This window comes from Sebastes fasciatus, chromosome 4, assembly GCF_043250625.1.
Source record: "Sebastes fasciatus isolate fSebFas1 chromosome 4, fSebFas1.pri, whole genome shotgun sequence".
Classification (NCBI taxonomy): Eukaryota; Metazoa; Chordata; class Actinopteri; order Perciformes; family Sebastidae; genus Sebastes; species Sebastes fasciatus.
Window position 1 is genome coordinate 28,415,563 of NC_133798.1, and position 21,530 is coordinate 28,437,092.

The window sequence follows — 21,530 nt, forward strand, 5'->3', positions numbered from 1 at the left end:
TTCATACCAACATGGCACACAGCAGGTTTCTGAGGTCGAGTCACATCAATCAGTGACTAATTGCAGAGAGCAACAGAGTATTTTAGCAGAAACTTTCCACCAACAGGAGCGGATCAAAGTGTGCAGCTGATGTGTGAACAGCTTCCTGCCAGACAGTGAGCTGAGGTCCGTCACCGCCACTCTGTCTCTGCAACAGGACGCCAGCATCTTCTATCATATGAAGGCGACCGTCATGAGACCTGAACATCAGTCGCTGCGTCTGGTGTGGCATCTTGTTGGACATCACCATTCATAATGTGGGTCACACAACACAACTCCAGACAAACCTCATCGTAGCTGAGCCTGAACTAAAGGCTGAAAGGCTCCAAGTTCAGCAAAAAACATTTGCTGGATGTGTGGGTCTGTAATCTTTAATTCTCAAATAAATCCGTGGAGCAATTTGTCAGCTGAGAAAATTTACGATGGCATATCAGGGCCATTGTGGGTAAAAATAAAATTAAGGATCCGGTGGTAGGGGGTAATATTTAGAGAAAAAACTTTCAGAGATTAAAGCGGTAAATTCACAAGAAAAAACTTGGATATTCTCTGAAATTAAAATGGTAAATTTAAAAGAAAAAAACATGGATATTCTCTGAGATTAAAGCGTTAAATGTAGGTGAAAGATACTTGGATATATACTGAGATTAAAGTGGTAAATTTGCGAGGAAAAAAACGTGGATATTCTGTGGCGTCTGTGGTGTGATGAGGTTGATCCAACCTTGAAGCGATGTGGTTCCTTGACAAAAAAAACCACAGAGTTTTTTTCTAGTAAATTTGTGATTTTCTAATCTCAGGGAATATTCAAATTTTTTCTCAGAAATTTACCACTTTAATCTCAGAAATCATGAGTTTTTTCTCGGAATATTACCCCCCTCCTCCGGCTCTGTAATTCTATTATATTTTTTACTTGAAATGGCACTGATACACCGTCGTAGATTTCAGCCTTTAGATTAGGTTTATATCTGGAGGTTAAATAATCGTGTTAAAAGCATCTGAAGATCAGAAAAACGTTGTGCACATGCGCAGTTTTGCTGCATTGCTGGTGTTGTTTTTCCATGACAGAAGAAATTATAGAAATATTTTTCTCCCAGTTCCTCCAGATATCTTTTACTTTCACTGGTTGTCTTTATACAGATGGACAAGGTGAATATCTGTGCATTTGTACACAAAGTCGACCTTTTGCTGTTACTGAAGTTAATCAGCTCTGTGCCCAATTTAGCTTCTTTTGGGGTATAAAAAAGATCATTTATTTGCTAACCAGATGGAAACAATCCCATTTACACTGACATAACAATAATGACACAATCTCATCCTTTAACTTAGTCATTGATGAGCGTATATATACACATACATACACACACACACACTTTGGGTACACTTGTGTACCTGCTGTTGGATAATTTTGTGTTCCAAATAAAAAACTATCATCTTATTGGTGTTTTACATGTATACGGATAACAGAAACAGACTGGGGATGTCCATCATCTCACCGTCCTCAGTCTCCTGCCACACGATGCCCTCCAGGTTGACGCTGGTGCCGGGCTCACAGGGTCCCAGGCACTCCGGCTCCGTCTCCAGCGCGGCGTCTGCCGTGTTCACAGCTACTGAGCGCGTGCGAACCATGATCTGCTCGCAGGGTGACGAGATGTCGCTGTTGGCGACGGGAGCGAGGAGGTGGAGAGGTGGAGGAGCCGGGGGGGAGACCGGAGACTCCATCTGAAAGGAAACAGAGAGCAGAGGGGTGAGAGACACGATATCACTCAATGAGATTAAACACAATCTGGACCAGAGACTCAGAGGTCAACACGTCCCTTCAGCAGTACGCAACAACAATCCCCTGAAACTCAGAGAGCATTTACATTCATGGGTCACCGTTAGGGCTGCCCAGCCGATACCAATAGAGATGCTTAAAATAACGATTTGACCGATTACCTATGTTTTTATATATTTTGTTTTTGCTGTCATTTATTCCCTTTTTGTGCCGGGAAACAAAGACCTCTTCATTATACAAAATAACTGAACTGTTTTAAAGTCATTCAGCAGTTCATTACACTGTCTTTGAATGAGCACAGATTCATTCATACACATTTATGAAACAACCTTTAATATAACCTTCTTTCACATGATAAATATTATTATTTATTTTTTTTAATAACTGCTTCAAAAGCCTTTCAGCTGCTAAACATCTACCTACTCAATGAGAAGAATGTTTCAGTACACAGCCCAACACAAATATTTGTTTCGTGACACATAAATTAAATGTAAATGTAAAAGCGATTAGAAACATAATCAGTGTTTCTCACACAGACTTCACTTATTTATATATATTAGCGGCCGCCTATTATAGATATATTTTTAACCGACTGACAGAACGACGTCATCCGTGATGGATTAACTAGAGGACTAGTAGCGGCAGAACGCCGGCGGGGAGCGGATGAAGAGCTCCGCTCTGCTGGCTCAGCTTCGGGCCTCGCTGCCTCAGCCGTCCGGGTTGGATGGCGTGTAGGATGTTCCCACGGTAACGTACTGGGTGCTGCGTCACCCCTCGTTGGACTGACAGGCTTCTCGTGACACATTACGCACACACCAGGTTCGCTCATCCAGACCACAGTGATTGCTTTAATAAATCTTGTAAGCCATTGTTTTACTGCTTCATTTTTCGTTGAACACAATGTTCTTGTCGCTGATCTGTCTCTGAGTCAGTGTAAAACTCCCACACGGACGACTTTTCTTTCACTTTTATTTGTAAACAAACCACAGGGGCACACGGCACCCGCCATCATGTCAGAGTTGTGTCCAGCCAGCGTCTTCTTCTCTAAATCAGCAGCTGGTTACTGATGTCAGAGACAAATAAGCAACACAACATTTAGCCGGCACAGAATTGATCTAACACAACAGATAAACATCGGCTACCGCCATCGGTGAACGTCATCTTATGTGCCGATAGGACGATGGCTGTCGACAAGATGAATATCGGCCGATACCGATGTTTGGCCGATAACTCGGTGCATCCCTACTAAAGTTGCCAAAATGTTTCTCAGTCCCCAGCAGGAGGACTGTTTGTCTTTGACACTTGAACTACTGTCAGTTCAGAATACAAGACAACAAACGGATCCTTATGGGTTTGTTTGTTTTCCTGCTGTAATGAACTCACATTGAACCGTGTCTCCTGTGTACCGTTACAGCTCTAGTCACCGTTATAAAAGAGTGTAAACTGTTGACAGGATGCCTCAAACTGCAGATCGGTTACTAGTATGAACACAGTTTCCTCTACATCTGTGCTGCGACACCACATTAAAAACTTCACTATGTGATGTTGAATGGACTAACACAGCTGTGGTGTGAGTGTTAAAACAAACAGCACAGATGTTGGTGAAAGTTTAGTTTGACAAGAATAAAAGATCAAACATCAGAAGTGTTTTTCACTAATATATTACCTCACAGGAAGACTTGTTAAAACCATTCCGGCAGAATTTATTAATTAACGTGATTATTTAATGAGAGCCATGAGAGTGACGTTCAGTGTTAAAGCTGCTATAATCAATACTTTTATATTAATTAGGAGTCATCAAATGACTGCTGTTTGCCATCACGTTCACCATAACAACTTTAAGAAGTGGTTATATGTCTGTGTTACAGCTTGTTCTGGAGGAGGAGGAGGAGGAGGAGGAGGAGGAGGAAAAGGTTGAGAGATTGGTGAAAAGAGAAGACGAGGAGAAAAGAGGACAAAGAAGAAGAGGAGGAAGAGGAACCCTGTAATTATCAAGTGGGAAGCAGCTGGGGTGAGGGGGTGGAGGGCAGAGCAGGGAGCACTGGGAAGGTGTCAGCCGTCACCATGGCAACGCTCCCAAAACCGCCTCCTCTCCAGGAGACGGGAGAAGATCAGAGAGCAGCACCTTCATCCTGCCTCCTCCTCCTCCAACCCAGAGGTCAAAGGTCAGAACTGACTAACCCTGGAGGTGACTAGGCTTGCCGTGGTAGTCGGTGTTACACGGTGGTCGGGCACACACCGATTACATTACGTACCCTCCGTCGTTTTGCTTTTTTTTAAACAGAAATAAAACCCATTTCCTTGATTTTCGTGAATCAGCAGCGTGTTATCAACACATAACGGGACGACGGACACTACCAACTGAAAGTGTCTGCTCTGTACGGAGTCTCATCTCAGAGTAGTCCGAAGTTTATTAACCGATGGGATAATTTCCTCACCGTCACATCCCTTGAGATGACAACAGCTCCGATCACTGAGGACACTCACAGGATCAATCGAGTGGATCTGATAATCATTTTACACATTTCAAATCAAACTACTTTTTTCTGAAGCGTGCTGAAGGTTTTATGGTTTGGCTTTATCCCGATTCTGTGACATCTTCTGGACTAAACAACCGATTAATCAAACCAATAATGTTAATCAGCGTTAGTTTTAACCCCCACAGACCTGTACTGACCACAACCCTCGTCACCTGACTCTGTGGGGAAACACACGCCACGCCTCCTGCTACCTCAGCAACACCAACAATAAGTAAAACTCATACACAACAAAACTCCTCTAAACACTTCCTGTCTCAAACACCTACACCTGTCTGACCAGACAGCCCAACAGGAAGTGACACACAGCTTTCGGTACCTGAACAGACGTGTCAACATCCAAACGTTTCCTCCTGAAGAAGGGGGAGGAGAAAGAGACGCCCACACCTGAGGCAGCAGTGCATCCTGGGAGTTTAAAGCAGAGCTGCAGCAACTTACAGGCTGTCAGTCACAACATAACCAGCCAATCAGCTGTCAGGAGTGTTTCTCCCGACACCTCAACCCTCAGTGTATCTGCTGTTAACTGGTACAGATCAGATATAGTCTGATATATCCATGATCTGTGATGATCAATCAATAAAACAACCAACCATCCACGAGTTAATGTCATCATGTAAACTTTTCATGAATATAGCCTTGTTTTACCTCGTCTCTCTCTACAGGCTGGGACACACCCTCCGTCCTCCCTGCAGCTCCGACAGCAGACCTGATGGGGCATGATAAATACTGCCAGGCGCTTCTGTTGGGTGTAGCTTACTGGTTTAGCGACTGGTTAAGAGGGTGTTGTCGTGGTAACAAGAGAAACCACCAGCTCTTATCCTTTCTCTGTTATAAGAATAAAAAAAACATGGCTGCCTGGAATGCTGGGAAACCCCCAGAAGATCGCCAACCAGCTCTCTCGCAGGAGGGAGGTCTGGTTTATACCGTCGCTCTGATACTGGGCTGGGAAACACCGACCCTCCTCCTCCTCCTCCTCCTCCTCCTCTTCATTCACTCAGAGAGGCATTCACTACAACAACCAGCCACATTCCTGTCAAGGTCACTCGCCGGCTGAGAGAGAGATTAGTGATACTGATCAGCACTTCACAAACACTCCGTCTCTCTGTGTGTTTGAGTTGATGTTTGTTTAATGTGTCACTAGACAGAGAAGTGAAGAGGGCAAGGTTATAATAAGAGGAGAGACCTTTTCATGTTCTTTCTCTTAGACCGAGTGAGGTGACAACGAGACACGGTGCTGAGATCATTACGGTTCATTGTTAAAAAATCAAAAGAACAAGACTGTGAACACAACAGGTTCAAGTCTGAGACATTAACTACAAGTCTGAGACAGTACTGCAGTCAGAAACATCAAATGTTCCCTACAAAACCTAAGGAATCCATCGGTACCAACCATATCAATTTTAAAGCTAGACTGAAGATACTGGTATCATAAGAAACTAGAAAAACCTAAAGAATCCATTGGTACCAACCATGTCATACTAGCTTGTTGTGAAGGAGGTTAAATAACGCTCCAAACTACCACGAGTCTCCCCTTTACAGACATGCCCACGTTATGATAATCACATGCAGTTTGGGGCAAGTCATAGTCAAGTCAGCACACTGACACACTGACAGCTGTTGTTGCCTGTTGGGCTGCAGTTTGCCATGTGATGATTTGGCATATTTTTTATGCTAAATGCAGTACCTGTGAGGGTTTCTGGACAATATCTGTCATTGTTTTGTGTTGTTCATTGATTTCCAATAATAAATATATACATACATTTGCATAAGCTGCATATTTGGCCACTCCCATGTTGATAAGAGTATTAAATACTTGACAAATCTCCCTTTAAGGTACATTTAGAACAGATAAAAAAATGTGGGATTAATTTGTGATTAAATATTTTAATCGATTGACAGCCCTAGTTTAAATATTGTCACTTTTCACAAGATCTTCCCTTCGACCCAACTTTGATGACATAACTGTTTTCAACTGAAATCACTGTAGAGACATTTAGTCATATCAATTATAGTTACAGAGAACTGAGACGCTAGAAAACACCGGGAATCACCATGCAAGAAACTAAATTAATAAATGACCTCAAAATTCCTTTTATTCCATCATCCACCTTCTAAGCATCGAACAACTCTACAGGGGAAGCTGGTTGACTGGAGGCCATGTCATAGTCAAGTCTATTTTTTTTTTATATAGTCCAATATCACAAATGTGCCTGAGAGGTTTTACAGTGTGTCCAGCATACGACACCCTCTGTCCTCAGACCCTCGACTCAGATAAATAAAAACACATTCTTCTCCTGTCAGGAGATGTGGGAGGTGCTGGACGTCCTGGACACGTGTCCAGAGCGCCACGTCAGGAATATAGTTACACTGTTCACGCACACATGTTGAAGGCCATGTTTAGGAGGCCTTCAGAGGGAATTGACAGCATGGCAAACATTTAATAGCTACACAGGATATTCATTAGAGATATCTGCAGCGTCATTTTGCCTATAGTCAAAACTCTAATTTTAGATATCCGTAATTACATTTTGACTAGTACGATTCAAACTACTTTGTTTATGGGGTTTTACGGATACCTACAATTCAGTTGCGGATAGCCACAATGTGAATTATGACTAGTCGTAATTCCAGTTCCAGATATCTACAATTTAATTGTGACTAGTCAGGATTCCAGTTCAAGATATCTTTAATTCCCCTCAACTGTGGATATCTACATTGTCCTTTTTAGATATCTGAAATTAAATTGAGACTAGTCCGAATGATGTTGTAGATATCTCTAACTGAAGTTAGGGATAGTTAAAATGTAATTACAGATTTCTAGAAGTAGAGTTGTGACAAGGTGAAATGACGTTGAAGTTATCTGTAATTACGTCAGAAGGGTCTGGTATAAAATCCAGCTGAACTAATCAAAATGTCAGGAGAACCGTGCACATACAAACGTATCTCCAGCTGGGTGATATTGATTTTGGCGTATCACAGATATATTGGTATCTGACCACTATTGTTACAAGCTGAGCACTACATTGTGTCCCCTCGACAGAGCAGCTTTAGAGGCATCATCCTAACCAGATTCACCCTCAAACACAGAAGAGAGATCAGCAACATGAGCACTAACGGACCCTCCTCGCTAAACATCAGGTTGAAATGACGACACAGGTTCAGAGTGACCAACACTAACAAAAGATGTTAACTGCCGTTTTGGACATCAACGTTATAAAACACGAATGGAGCAGCTGGAAATCCAGATGTGACGTCAGCGGTCCAAGTTTATCTGTTAACAGGAAGAACAACCCCTACGGTCTCTCTATAATCGTTCCCGTCTGTCCTCATGTAAACTGTCCAATAGGAAGACAACACTTCACTCCTTTTCCACAGTCTTCACGTAGTGTTTAGTCTGAGTTTTGGTCCACGTGCTGTCTTCTGTTTCTGTCTGTGGTGTTAGAATAAATTCAGTGTGTCCTGGCTGCAGTGGTTGGAAGAGAAAGTGGCTCTTGGAAATGTCAAGCAGTAACTCAGACGTTTCTATTGTGACATTTAAACCAGCATTCAGCTGACAGCAGCTTGGCCTGTGTCAAATTAAGATGTTTTAAGACATCGTCTACTTACTTTATACTTTATACTTTACTTTATACTTTATTGTGAGACAGGTCTGAAATTTGTTTTGCATAACAGCAGCTCCGTTTGCAACATCACAGAAAGGACAAAGACAATAAACAAGGATACAAACATTTAAACATTACAATCACAGAAGACAATATTCAGGGCCCTTTAACGCACATTTGATCTGGGATTAGGCTCCATATTTAGTTTAAGGATTGACTGATGCAAAAAAGAGTGCTTCAGTCTAACCTTATTAAATCGTGGAACCCTGTATCTCCGATTCGATGGTAACAGTTGATATTCACTGTTCAAAACATGATTGGGGTTAGAGACGATGTTGTTAGCCAGCCTTACGATGTTATTATGATAGGCTGATTCCTTGAGAAACTCTATGAATCAGCCTATCATAATAACATCGTAAGGCTGGCTAACAACATCGTCTCTAACTCGTCTCATTCATGTTTCACTCAGCATAACGTCAATCAAACCATAATTTATCAACTGAAGGCGCTCAGAGCAGCCATGTCATGCTGGGATTTGATGCTTTATTTAACCAGGAATCAATGGTCCATTTTATTGCTTAATCAACAGCCTGTTTGACCCAAAAAGAACAGCCCGTTTAACCCAGAATCAACAGCCTATTAAAACTTGAATCAACAGGTTGTTTAACCTTAAATCAACAGCCCTTTTAACCATGAATCAACAGTCTATTTAACCCTATAAGAACAGCCTGTTAAAACTTGAATCAACAGCTTGTTTAACCATAAATCAACAGCCCCTTTAACCGTAAACCCATTTTAACCCTAAAAGAACAACCTGTTTAACCTTGAATCAACAGCCCGTTTAACCTTGAATCAACAGCCCGTTTGACATTGAATCAACAGCCCGTTTGACATTGAATCAACAGCCCGTTTGACATTGAATCAACAGCCCGTTTAACCTTGAATCAACAGCCCGTTTAACCTTGAATCAACAGCCCGTTTAACCTTGAATCAACAGCCCGTTTAACATTGAATCAACAGCCCGTTTAACATTGAATCAACAGCCCGTTTAACATTGAATCAACAGCCCGTTTAACATTGAATCAACAGCCCGTTTAACATTGAATCAACAGCCCGTTTAACATTGAATCAACAGCCCGTTTAACATTGAATCAACAGCCCGTTTGACATTGAATCAACAGCCCGTTTAACATTGAATCAACAGCCTCTTTAACCTTGAATCAGCACCTGATTTAACCTTGAATCTTAAATTTAGAAAACAGCTTTCCACTTCCAGACACGAACAGATTTAGGTTAAACTCTGACCTTTGACCTCAGATGTTAACCCTGATTAGGACTAACTGCTGTTCACATGTGTTCCTACTCAATACATCCTATTGTTGTATTCTCAATTGTGTAACGGACAATAACCAACAGCTTAAAGCATAAAATTCCTCATCTGGAGGTTATCGAAAGGCATTCTGGGAAATGTAGGAAATCACTAAGTGAAGTAGACGATGTACATTTTTCCACAACAAATAAAATGTGTCAAGTATCACAGACTCCTTCTTCTTCTTAGATTACAATCAAAACTGATTTATTATATAACAAGATAGATGTTCAGTTTTTTTGAGGCCATTATGAGGTCAAAAAACGGTGACACCAACAGCCGGGTCACTGTCTGCCTGTATCTGAGAGGTCAGAGGTGACGGCAGTAAAATGTGTGTGACGGACGGAGGAGGTCGGCCAGCTGGATGTGCTGGGACTTGGCAGCAGACCTCCAGGCTGCTGGATAACAGCCAACCTCAACGCTAAGCTAAACTTGGTAAGAAGATGAGGAAAGCTGGACTGAACAGCAGCTGTGGAGGATATACAAGCTGAACACTGAGCAGCTGAGAGTCCACACGAGAAAAAAAGAGCTGCACTGTAAAACCACAGACGGATAATTTCCTTATGTCTTGCTCTCCCTTCTTAGGAAACACTCGTCTTTCTTCAAATATTCTGAAATTTATGGAACAAAATAAAGTCTAAATGTCGCAAAAAAAGCAAAGATGATGATGGCAGCCACTTAAATATGTGTAAAATCTACTTTTACTGGTAATGTTTATTTGTGAGTTTTAGATGTTTGTTGAAGAATTCATCAAGTAATAACCCACGAACAGACCATAAGGAAACTGCTCACTGAATTCTGTATATCTTCAGTCCATCTTGACAAAACCGAACATGAAATAAACATTTTATTTGTAACTGGAGCAGCCACAACAGTGAATCCTTCACTGCACGAGTCTCCTGATACACAGATTGTGTTTCAATAGCTCTCTGATAGCGTAGCTGCGATTCTGCTGAACCACCGTGATACTGAGTGGTTTTAGAGCGCTACAGACTGCAGGCTTAAAGGGAAAAACTCCACCGATTTTACACAAACTCGTCACGAGGAGAACCACTCTGTGTGTCCGGAGGAACTTTGTCTTAAAAAAACCTGATGGTTTCAAGCGCCGCTGCTACTACTAAATGATTAGTGCCACTGCGATATAAACATGTCCCCATACACAATACATTCTCTATAGAGTTCAGAGCAAATTCAGAGCAAGATTAACGTTAGCGAAGATACTGGCATCATATAAAACTAGAAAACCTAAGGAATCCATTGGTACCAACCACACGAAATAAAACTTGGGCACTTCAGCACTGCTGTTGGGAAAAATCCTAGAGGAAACACTCCTTCAAGGTTCTCTGCATGCACTGGGCAAGATCTTACAAGATCAAGAAGAAATGTAGGATCCAGCATTCTTGTGGCTTAAGTCAACATATGGACTAAAAGTCAGGATATCTCAACCTCTGCTGTTTCTATTTTGATCAGAGTCCCCCGTACTTTATATCCAGAGACAGAAGACTGATCACTGATCTGTCAGCTTCATGACTCCAGCAAGACATTTTATATCTGCCCTATATTTAACCACTTGTGTCTCTGGACATCAATATATCTTCTTTTAGGAGCTCTGGTTAAAATGGCAGCACAGTTCTGCTCTACAACACTCACAAACAGGAGGTGAATAAATGGACGAGCATTAAACTACAGAGAGACCAGCACCAACGTGTCGTCCAGCCAGACTCACTGCACCAACCAGAGTTTATTAGATAATAATAATAAATCCTCTTACCTTCACACCAACCACTTTCTTCAGATTTCGGCATTCACCGTTGTCCACCTCCTCTTGCTCTGTTGTCATGGCGACAGGCAGGCCAATCCCTGCCGAGTCCAGTGCCATATTCCCAAGCTGCTCGGCTGCAGCTAACTCAGGGTTCTGTTGGCCCTCGAAGGTGCCGCTGCGAGGGGCCCCTAGCGTCAGGATGGGGGCCACAGACTCCTTCTCAGCGTTGAGCACGCCTGTGGCCACAACCTCCATTTTATCCTTCTTAATTTTCCCTGACACCCCGTCCTTTTCCTTTTTCACAGCGGGGAGGGTACGGGAGGGTTTACTAGACTTGTCAGTTCCCTTGGTGGGGGTAGAGTTGGGGTTCTGGGTTGGCGGGTCCCCGGGGGCCCGACCCTGAACCTCCTTCTTAGCTGCGTCCAAGACCGGCGCCTTCGCGCTCTCCTTAGAGTTCTTACTACGTTTGGATTTAGATTTGCTTTCTTTGCCCTGCGCGGCGGCTACAGGACTAACGAACTTGATATTGTCAGGTAATGCAGCCACAGTGCTGGGGGGGGCGGCCATGCCCCCTCCCTCCTTACTGCTCGACATCTCTAGTTTGTCCTTCTCCAAGTCGGCGTCCAGGTCAATGATCAGATTGCCAACACCGATATCCCACTCATCGCCACTGTCGTACGTGTCCACCGCGTTGGAGTCCACACCTTTCCCGCCTGCAGGGCCGCTGCTGAGGGACATCTTAGTAGGAGCGTCCCGGAGCGCCGCAGGAGGGCCAGAGGAGGGCCGCGCTCCTCCCAGCCGCAGGACGCCTCCTCAGGGCTGGACCCCGCGCCGCCACCCTGCTCCCCACATCGCCTCCTGCACACAGGACCAACAACCGGTTAGACACAGAGAACCGCTGCAACAGGGTCGGATACAACACAAGTTTCCATTATTGATCAATCTCTCCATTAGTAGGGCTGTCAGGATTTCTATTCTAAATTGGAAATCGATCGAAATTGGCTTCCGTTCTCAAGCATCTAAATCAAAAGCAGGATCGACGATTTCTTTTATTCTACGGCCCCGACCACTCGCATGCATCAGAGGGAAAATACAGCTGGAGTCAAGAAATGAAACGGTCACTTCACTCATGGTTAAAACTATAAAACAGCACAAAAATCACTATTTCCAACATCAGCAGTCATGTTCTGACCAGACACATTACATTACAAACAATAACAAAAGGAACATTTGCATTTTGGAACATAAACAGCAAACTGAAACTACTCAGTCCAGCACTCGGGACTAGACAGCCATGATGGGAAATGTGGGCCGTCCCTGTTGCTATGATACTAAGGGCACTTCCTGCATGCCAATGGGATTTTACACTGCATGAATTAGCCTAGCGGCTAGCAGACTTCAGTTAGTAACTTCTCCTTACTCATCATAGCTCTTCTACTCTTACTTGGTTTAATGTTAAGTCATCGACCTCCAAACAGAACAACAGCGTGGCTGAATTTCAGCCTACATGCACGTTTTTTCAATTCATCGTTGTTGAATCAGAGCAGCTGATAGTAACAACAAGCTAGCGGACTGCTGAGTGGCGTCTCTCAGTGCACAGACGGTGTCCAAAGCTCTGCCTCCGACCTCAGTGACAAACAGCGATCAGAGGAGAGAAACCAGCGCGACAGTAAATGACAACATAACCATATTTTTGTAGATTACAGCACACTTGTAATGCACTGCAGAAGGATTTCTGTTGTGTTTTTGTAATGATTATGTACTGAGGTGGGTCACACAGATACTGATATTGAAAAGATGCAGTATTTAATGTTGTAGACTGTTGTAGTCTAATTTTTGAAACACTTTCTAAATAACAGGGTAGTTCAGTTCTCTTTTTAAAGAATAATTAGAAAGTGTAAATGACAGTTGTCAGGGTATAAAACCAATGATCTGCTGATCTTTACCAATCAAGACTCCATAGTCCATCAGTGGGTTTGAATCGAAAATTGAATCGAATCGTGACGCCCCTATCCATTAGGGTTTTTATTACAGACAAAGTGATTTCAAAGTGTCAGAAAATAGCCTTAATTTGTAATCAAGTTCACAAATCAAACTGCTTGTTTTGTCTGACAGTTTAAAAGAACTTATTGTCAGATCACACAGCAGTTTGGCATCAACAGCAGGCCGAAATTAATTCATGTCACTTTACATGTGTTTCACCTGGCAGCTCAACCATCATTTGGAGCTCAACAGTCCTATTTGGCTAATACAATAACAAACAGAAAACAGAAATTGTTTATAAATTGCATATAAATTAAGGCTGTCAAAGTTAACATAACATAACGCGTTACGTAAATTTGTTTTAACGCCACTAATTTCTTTAACACATTAACACAACTTGTGATTTTTTTTTTTTTTTAAAGTTATTTTTTTGGGGGCATTTTCCATTTTTATTGAGAGGACAGTGGATAGAGTCTTGGAAAGGGGAGAGAGAGAGTGGATGCGGAAAGGGCCACAGGCCGAACCCGGGCCGCCGCGGTCAGGACCAAGCCTTGATACATGGGCGCCCGCTCTACCAACTGAGCTAACCAGGCGCCCACAACTTGTGATTTTTAGGTTGTAGCGGCTCAGTTTTAAATCTAGAGTGAAGATACTGGTATCATATGAAACTGGAAAACCTAAAGAATCTATTGGTACCAACCATGTCATACTAGCTTGTCGTGAAGGAGGCTATATAATAATAATATAAGTATGTTGTCCATACTAAAATAACAAAGAAAATGGTATAAATACAACTGAATTTTGTCATTCAAATTGATATGTCAGATGAGAAACAAGTAACACACGAGAGAAAACATTATTTTACTGGTCAGTTTCATGGTGTTATCAGTGATGATTGGTAATCAATGAGTGGAGGAAGCCCTGATCTTGTGTTTCAGGCTACATCCACACTAATACGTTTCCCAAACAATCTCTGTCCATACTACCACGCCTGAAAACGCATATCACATGACCATTCACGTATACTGGGCATGCGCATGCTGGTGTAAACAGGAAGCAGCGCTGGACACGGGAACTGATGCGAAGCGCTTTAGTAATAGCTTCCCTCCTGCACATGTAGGCAGTAGCAGCATTATAAAATACAGAATGTAACTGCACAACAGCTGCTAGCAGAGACAACAAGGTCACTAACGCCATTGGTGGTCGAGGCTGATGTCGTTTGTTTTCTTCCTGAAAAGGTTCAGGTGATGACGAATCAGGGAAGGACACATCATGACTGATTAAACCCAATCAGGAAGTGAAAGTGGGGGTCTGCGTCAGTTTTCAAAAGGTCTTCGTTTCTGTCCGTCCAGACTAAAACACAACCCCGGAGTTTCATGACTAAAATGGGGTCAGCAGCGTTTTCAAACGTCTTCGTTTTAAAGGCTTGGAAACGCCGGAGTAGTGTGGACGCTAGACATAAATGCTCGAACAGCTGATCTACCTGCTGAAACTATGAAGGGCGCGGAGCCATCAGGAAAGAGCCGAACTAAACTTGCCACACACGTTTTACCGGTAGTAACTCACTACCAGGCAGCTCCTGCGACGGTTTAAACAAACAAAAATATAGATTTTTAAGACGGGACAAGTAGTCGATTTTTCTTAGAATTTAACGGCTATTCGAAAAATCGACCCATCCTCAGTGTGGATGTAGTCACAGTTGTATATCTGAAGCCCGTCAGACTGAACGTGTCCCGTCGGCTTTGAAGGTCTGTTTGTTGTGATCAGAAAGCCGGTCTGTTACTTCCTGTTGTGTAGCTTCTTGGGACAGACTGCTGAAGTGGGTGTGGGTGTGTGTGTGTGTGGGGGGGGGGGTATTGCTCCTGACATAAAGGCTGTATTGACGACGGATCACAGCCAGTCACTGCAAGGCTTTTTTTCCCAGCAGCCCTCTGCGACAGGCAGCATGAGGGAGCAGACGCATCCCTCCTCTAAATCCTCCTTCAGGCCACTTATCATATGAATGGAGGGACGTGACCTCTGACCTCCTCTGACAATACGGGGCTGTTGGCAGAGCCATGGGAGCGGATGGGAGGGAGGGGGAGGTCAGCTCGACTGACTCAACACTGATGCTAATTAAGGTTCTGATTATCAGCGCATGAAGCAAACAGACGACGCACGAGGTTATTCACGCTGAACGTCTACTGGGAGGTTTCCTCATCTGAAGAACCTGTAGTAAAGAGCTTTCACAGCTTCAACATTCAACGTGTGGCAGACGTACCCAAAATAAATCAAGAATAGCTCCACAACTACCAGGTATATATGCATGATCTTGGTCTCTATAGATAGGTAAGACCTCGGAGAATCCATCCCCAGTGTCAGAAACATTGTGATTGTTACTATGCCTGAGTAAACTGTGATGAACCAAAGGAGACATTTTCATTTTTATCCCCGCCTAAAATGTTTTCTCAGTGGATAACACCATTATAGCAATGATGCCATGCACAGAGATGCCACTGAATTCAACAACTCCTTGACTACAACTTTGCCAAAGCAGATATAAATAACACAAAGAACATAGATTCTACAAAGGTTTTAGTGAAGATAGGACCAGGCGAACTCTCCATTTGGCCACTTGAATACCCAAAGTGTGCCAAATGAGTTTTCTACCTCTTGAAAGGGAATCTGGCTCTAAAATACTACTGATATCCACTACAGGATGCTATGCGCACACAATGGAGCCTTTGGCCATGACATTTACCCTGTGCATCATCACCTTCTACCATTGTGCACTGTATAAAATCAATAAAAAACAACTCAATTGTATAATTTTGACTCCAAATGGAGTAGTTCTATTATAATAATGATATAAATATGATCAAGTAAAACTTAATAACAAATAAGATCAATAACAATGTAAATAACATAAAAAATAATTCAAAGTCAAGTATGTAAATTCAATATAAAACCGGTCAAAAATATTATAAAGTAAAAATACACTTGGAGTGATGTTTTAGTAGCGTTAAGGCCTCGTCTTTTAGAAACTATTCAGAAAAAAGACCACCACAGCATTTTATGAAGTTTTTAAAGGCAGTGTTTTAACACACAGCTCAGCCGGTACCCGAACGGTACCGGGTCCGTCGGGTAAAAGAGGTTAGAGCTGTAAATGGGCCAACTGGAAGGTCGACATCACAACATCAAGTTTATTAGATTCACATATGATGTAAAATCATCTACAGCATGTTTTTCTTCATTTAGACCTCTCTGTTTTCTGTTTTCTAAGAATAAGAACTATGTTTTAAAAAAACAAAGTGAGAAGGAGCTGACGGGAGGCCCTGTTCACACCAGGCATTAGAGTGAACAGGTCTGAGTACAGGTGTGAACGCACACAAGACGCACTGAGATCCGGTCGCTCAGACCACATTCAGAGGTGGTCTGGGCCGCATTGTTTTAGCAGTTTTGTTTTAACTTGGACAGCCCTAGTTTTTTTATATTGAAATTGTGCAAAACATCCACAAGTTTCCAACCCTGCGCATCCTGTTACAAAATCCTCAACATGAACACAGCAGCTCAGCCCATTCACACTTCAACAGCTCAAACATGACAACATGCTGACCTCCCTGACACTTGGTTAAAACCTTCCAACAAGAGTAAAGGAGCCTGTACAACTTGTTTCTTTAGTCATTCAGTAAACACTACCATCCACCACAAGTAGGGATGCAAATTTTGAAAAATGTTCTCAACCGATAACCGACCCTCGTTAACCGATTATTAACCATTAACCGACAAGATTAGTGCCTCGCATGCAGCGGTGCGCCAGCTGCAGTGTATGAGCACAACAGACAACGGAGTCCCCAGTTCACCCGTACTGGAGCGTATGCTGCGTTCACTGTCGGGATTGTGTTTTAGTCTGGACGGACAGACCCTGATTCGTCATCACGTGAACCCTTTTCCGGAAGAAAACAAACGACATCAGCCTCGACCACCAGCGGTTAATTTCAACACGGATAACGAGTTACAAGCGTTGCTGACCTTGTTGTTTCTCCTAGCAGCTGTTGTGCTGTTAAATTCTGCATTCTTTGTTATTCCTTCGTAGCATTTTCTGCAACTGAACAACCAACCGTGCTGCTTCCTGTTTACACCGGCAAGCGCATGACCAGTGTACATGAATGATCATGTGATATGCGTTTTCAGGCGTGGTAGTATGGACGGACTTTCACTTCCATGTTGTGCTTCATTCCAACCGTTTTTGTTGTCCTTTTACTTTATTATTGTCATCTATAGTGGTTATTAGCATGAAAACACACAATTCAAATGAATAGGAAATAAATGATGATATTTCTAAATAGCTGCTTTGATTAAAAAAAATCTTGGCATGAGTCATTCTAAATATGTATTATAAGCTGCTTAGAGCTGGTGTTAGGAAGTTTATTATCTATTTTATATTGCTGTGAAAACATCTCCTTCAAACAACTGGATTTATTTAAATTTCTCTCCAGAAACTACATTTTTACAAGATTACATTTGATGCGTCAGGATAGCGTTATAATTTACCATCACCCAATATTCATTTTTATTAATTTATGCATGAGTTTTCTATGAGCGGAGCATTTTAAACGTCAATATCGCAGTGATCATGTTTATTTAATTGTGGGATGTAGGGCTGCACGATTATGGCCAAAATGATAATCACGATTATTTTGATCAATATTGAGATCATGATTATTTATCAGGATTATTCATTGGTTTTAGCAACAACATATTTGTATTATTGCGCTTTCACATTAAAATAAACAGAGCTCTGCTTTCACTTCCATGCTGTGCTACATTCCCGTTAATGTACATTTAGGTCTGCACCATGTTGGGAAAAGTAATATTCACCCTACCCTTTTGCTAGCTACATTTTAAAGTTAAATGTATCATTCTGGTGCACTTTGAGAGCAAAATAAGCAACATTAAGAGGCTAAATAAACAATTTTATCCTCTCAATTTAATCTTAACACATTGGTTGTATAGATAATATCCATCCCCAAAAGTGAAGCCAAAACATCTGGATCGCCGGCTGGCTGTTAGTTTAGGAAGCGCTTGATATATGCAGCAGAGTTTTCTATGAGCAGAGCATTTTAATCGTCAATATCTCAGGCGATCATGTACATTTAATTGCGGGAAGCCAAAATCGTGATGGCCATTAATTTTTGATTAATTGTGCAGCTCTAGTATGGATGTAGCCTGAGGAAGGCATGTTTCCACTGAGCCTGTTTGTCTGTCATCAGCATTTGAAAATACAGATCGCCATGAAATTCATTTAACAGGGAGGCTTTTCATCCGAGAAACAGCTGATTAGATTCAGGCCTGACTGGGATTTCCACAAATGTCGTTTTTTTGGAGACAAAGATGTGACTCTGAATCCTGTGGGGAGGTTTTACAAGAGCCACAAATCCATTTATAAAACTCAATGAAGTGATGCTAACTCCAGCTGTAACAGACACTCAACATCTATTACCTTTTGTAATATTTAATTAAAAACAAATCATTTGGTGTGATTTTGTTTCATGTTTGCTTCATGTCTTTACTGGCTCTATGTGTGAGATCGGACCCACCGGCCGACCTTTGGCAGGAGGGTTACTTAACAGCCTAACTGCTCAGCCTGGTTGAAAAGCCAGATGGTCAGACGGGAGGGGGTGGGGGGTCAGTGCTAATCCTGCTGCTAATAACACGACTTCAAATGCTTCGACAAAACACACAGAGGACGCACCGACAACACAGAGCAAACACTGAAAACACACCAGGAGGATTACACCAAACATACCAAACACACGACAGGCATGGAAAACACACACCGCATGTTCAACAAATACATAAAACCATAAAACACAGCAAACACACACCGAACTACACTGGATGAAGAAAATACTGTCAGGCTGTAACAAAGGATTATTTTCATTATCGAATCTTTTGTCGATGAAACGTAAGTTAGTGTTGAATCATGATGTACCGGAGCACAAAGTGTCCGACCAACAGATATTACATTCACAACAGTGTAAAACAGGAGGGCTGCATCTAATGAATCTATTCATTATCAATACTTCTGTTGATTTATTATATAAAACGTCTCAGAAAAACACCCACCCCAATTTCCTGAGCCTTGGCTAACTTATTCCAACATTTCTCAACCAAAAAGAAATTCAGTTTGCGGTCAAAGAAGGCGAAGAAAATCCAAACTGAAAATATGTTCTAAATATGCTGTCAGTCGACTAGGGGCGTCACGATTCTCCAAATCCATGATTTGATTTGACTTTCGATTTCAACATGTCATTGTTAGACTACTATATATATATATATATATATATATATATATCATAAAGGTCAACAGATCATTGGTTTTATGCCCTGACAAATGCTATTTACACTTTCAAATTCTTCTTTAAAAAGAGAACTGAATAATTTCATTATCCATGAATCAGACGATTAATTCCCCAAATTACCTGATTGATTGTTTACTTAAAGTCCCCATGAAATGAAAAAGACATTTTCCCATGTTATATGCCAAATATATGACAGAAAAGCAGTCTCAAGAGTATCTTTACATCAAAATCCCTGTCTTTTCTCTTCCTGTAAACGGTTTCACTCCAGGGTGTTTACAAAAAGTCATCCAATGAAATGTGAATGATTTCATTGAAATCCCTGTACACCGCTCAAATATTCTGTTTCACTGTGAGATACTTCAGATTCATGGGGACTTTAAGAAAACATCACAAAATAGTGAAAAATGTCTATCACAGTTTCCCAAGATGACGTCTTCAAATGTCTGTTTTTGGCCAACAGTGCGAACCAAAGGTAAAATATTTACTGTGATAAAAAAACTGAGAAGAGGAGAAAATCCTCACATTTAGAAGCTGGAATCAGAATCATTGATGCATTTTTGCTTGAAAAATGACCCAAACAATTAATCAATAAGCAAAAAAGTTGGAGAGTGATTTTCTGTCGTTTGTCTGATAGACTAAATTGTTTCAGGTCCAGCACCAATTATTGAAAACTGTCTGATCAGATCAACACTGTCTTCTTATTTATGACTAATTTTATGCAATTTTAATAAGTCAAAGTAAAAAAATAATACGCAGCCCAATGATTGATTCAGTGATTAATCACTTCAGCACTAAAATGACGTGAACAACAGTAAATGTTAAAGTTAATGGAGAGTTAGATGTGCAGTATCTGTGAATGGCAGCTGTGTTGAACGTGAACTGGTCCAACACTGAGCCTCTGCTGTTCACACTGATTCCTAAGCTGCTTGTGTTAAAATGACTGAGTGGATTAGCTGGTGGCGTCCAGACTGCAGAGCTGTTCTTAGGTCAGACTTTCTGCTCAACTGCCTCTAATGCCACACTTAATTAAAGGCGGCGGCGTGGCAGCACCTCCGCAGGCCGCCCGCTCCTTTGAGCCTGCTGTCAGCCGGAGAGGAGCCTCTTTATATGGAAATGAGCCGGAGACGCTCCGGTCCCGCCGAGCCGGCCCGACCGGGCTTCTCACCAGCAGCAGGACAAATCATCCAGGCTGCTCCGATGGAAACTTGGCCCGGACAGTTCCACAACTCAACACAGACGAGCCAGCGAGCATCTTTTGACTGCGCTGGGCTATAAACTACATGTCCCAGTCAGGGTGAATCCTCGCCCAGATATTAACACACCGTCAGTGCTCCTGATGATTTACACCGGGCCGTGCTGCGCTGCAGGAGGAGGAAGACGAGGCTGGGAGGACGCCAGCTTCAGCTGGTGAACTGGCTCTGGGTGTTGAGAAGCTTATCACTTCGGCTACAGCCACACTAATACGTTTTTGTTTTAAAACGCATAACTGTTGCTGCATTTATGCGTCAACACTACTCTGGCGTTTTCGAGTTTGAAAACGCTGCTGACGCCGTTTTAGTTATAAAACTCTAAGACCGACAGAAACGGAGACGTTTGAAAACAATGACGCAGACGCCCACTTTCACTTCCTGATTGTGTCTTATCAGTCACGACGTGTCCTTCCCTGATTCGTCATCACATGAACCCTTTCCGGAAGAAAACAAACGACATCAGCCTCGTTCACCAGTGGTTAATTCAAAATGGAGTTACAAGCGTTGCTGACCTTGTTGTCTCTGCCAGCAGCTGTTGTGCAGTCAAATTCTGCATTTTATAATGCTACTACTGCATACATGCGCAGGAGGGAAGCCATTATTCAAGTGCTTTGCATCGATTCCCGTATCCCGCGCTGCTTCCTGTTTATACCGGCACGTGCATGCCCAGTGTACGTGAATGGTCATGCGTTTTCCGGCCTGGTAGTCTGGACGGAGATTAATTCTGAAACGGCCCTAAAACGCTCATCTGGATGGAGATCATTTTTGTTTTATAACAAAAACGTCTAAGTGTGGATGAAGCCTTAAAAAAGAATAGCTGGTCCACCTTAAAGGTCAGCCCACCTTAAGTGCACCTGAGCCATTGTTGTTGCT

The 21,530-nt window shown here is 42.3% G+C and overlaps 1 protein-coding gene across 2 annotated transcripts in view; it reads right to left on the minus strand.

Moving 5' to 3' along the window:
* Nucleotides 1-21,530, minus strand: part of LOC141766481 (zinc finger protein 609-like) — a 44,388-nt gene that overhangs the window by 8,053 nt on the left and 14,805 nt on the right. Inside the window, exons 2-3 of one of the 2 annotated variants that reach the window (XM_074633382.1) lie at nucleotides 11,090-11,938; nucleotides 1,530-1,755 (exon numbers count right to left, since the gene is read on the minus strand). In XM_074633382.1, coding sequence (XP_074489483.1) covers nucleotides 1,530-1,755; nucleotides 11,090-11,818 — 955 coding nt within the window. In that variant the 5' untranslated portion in view covers nucleotides 11,819-11,938. Of the gene's footprint in view, nucleotides 1-1,529; nucleotides 1,756-4,992; nucleotides 5,131-11,089; nucleotides 11,939-21,530 lie in introns of those variants that run through there. The other variant, XM_074633383.1, reaches the window with a different exon arrangement.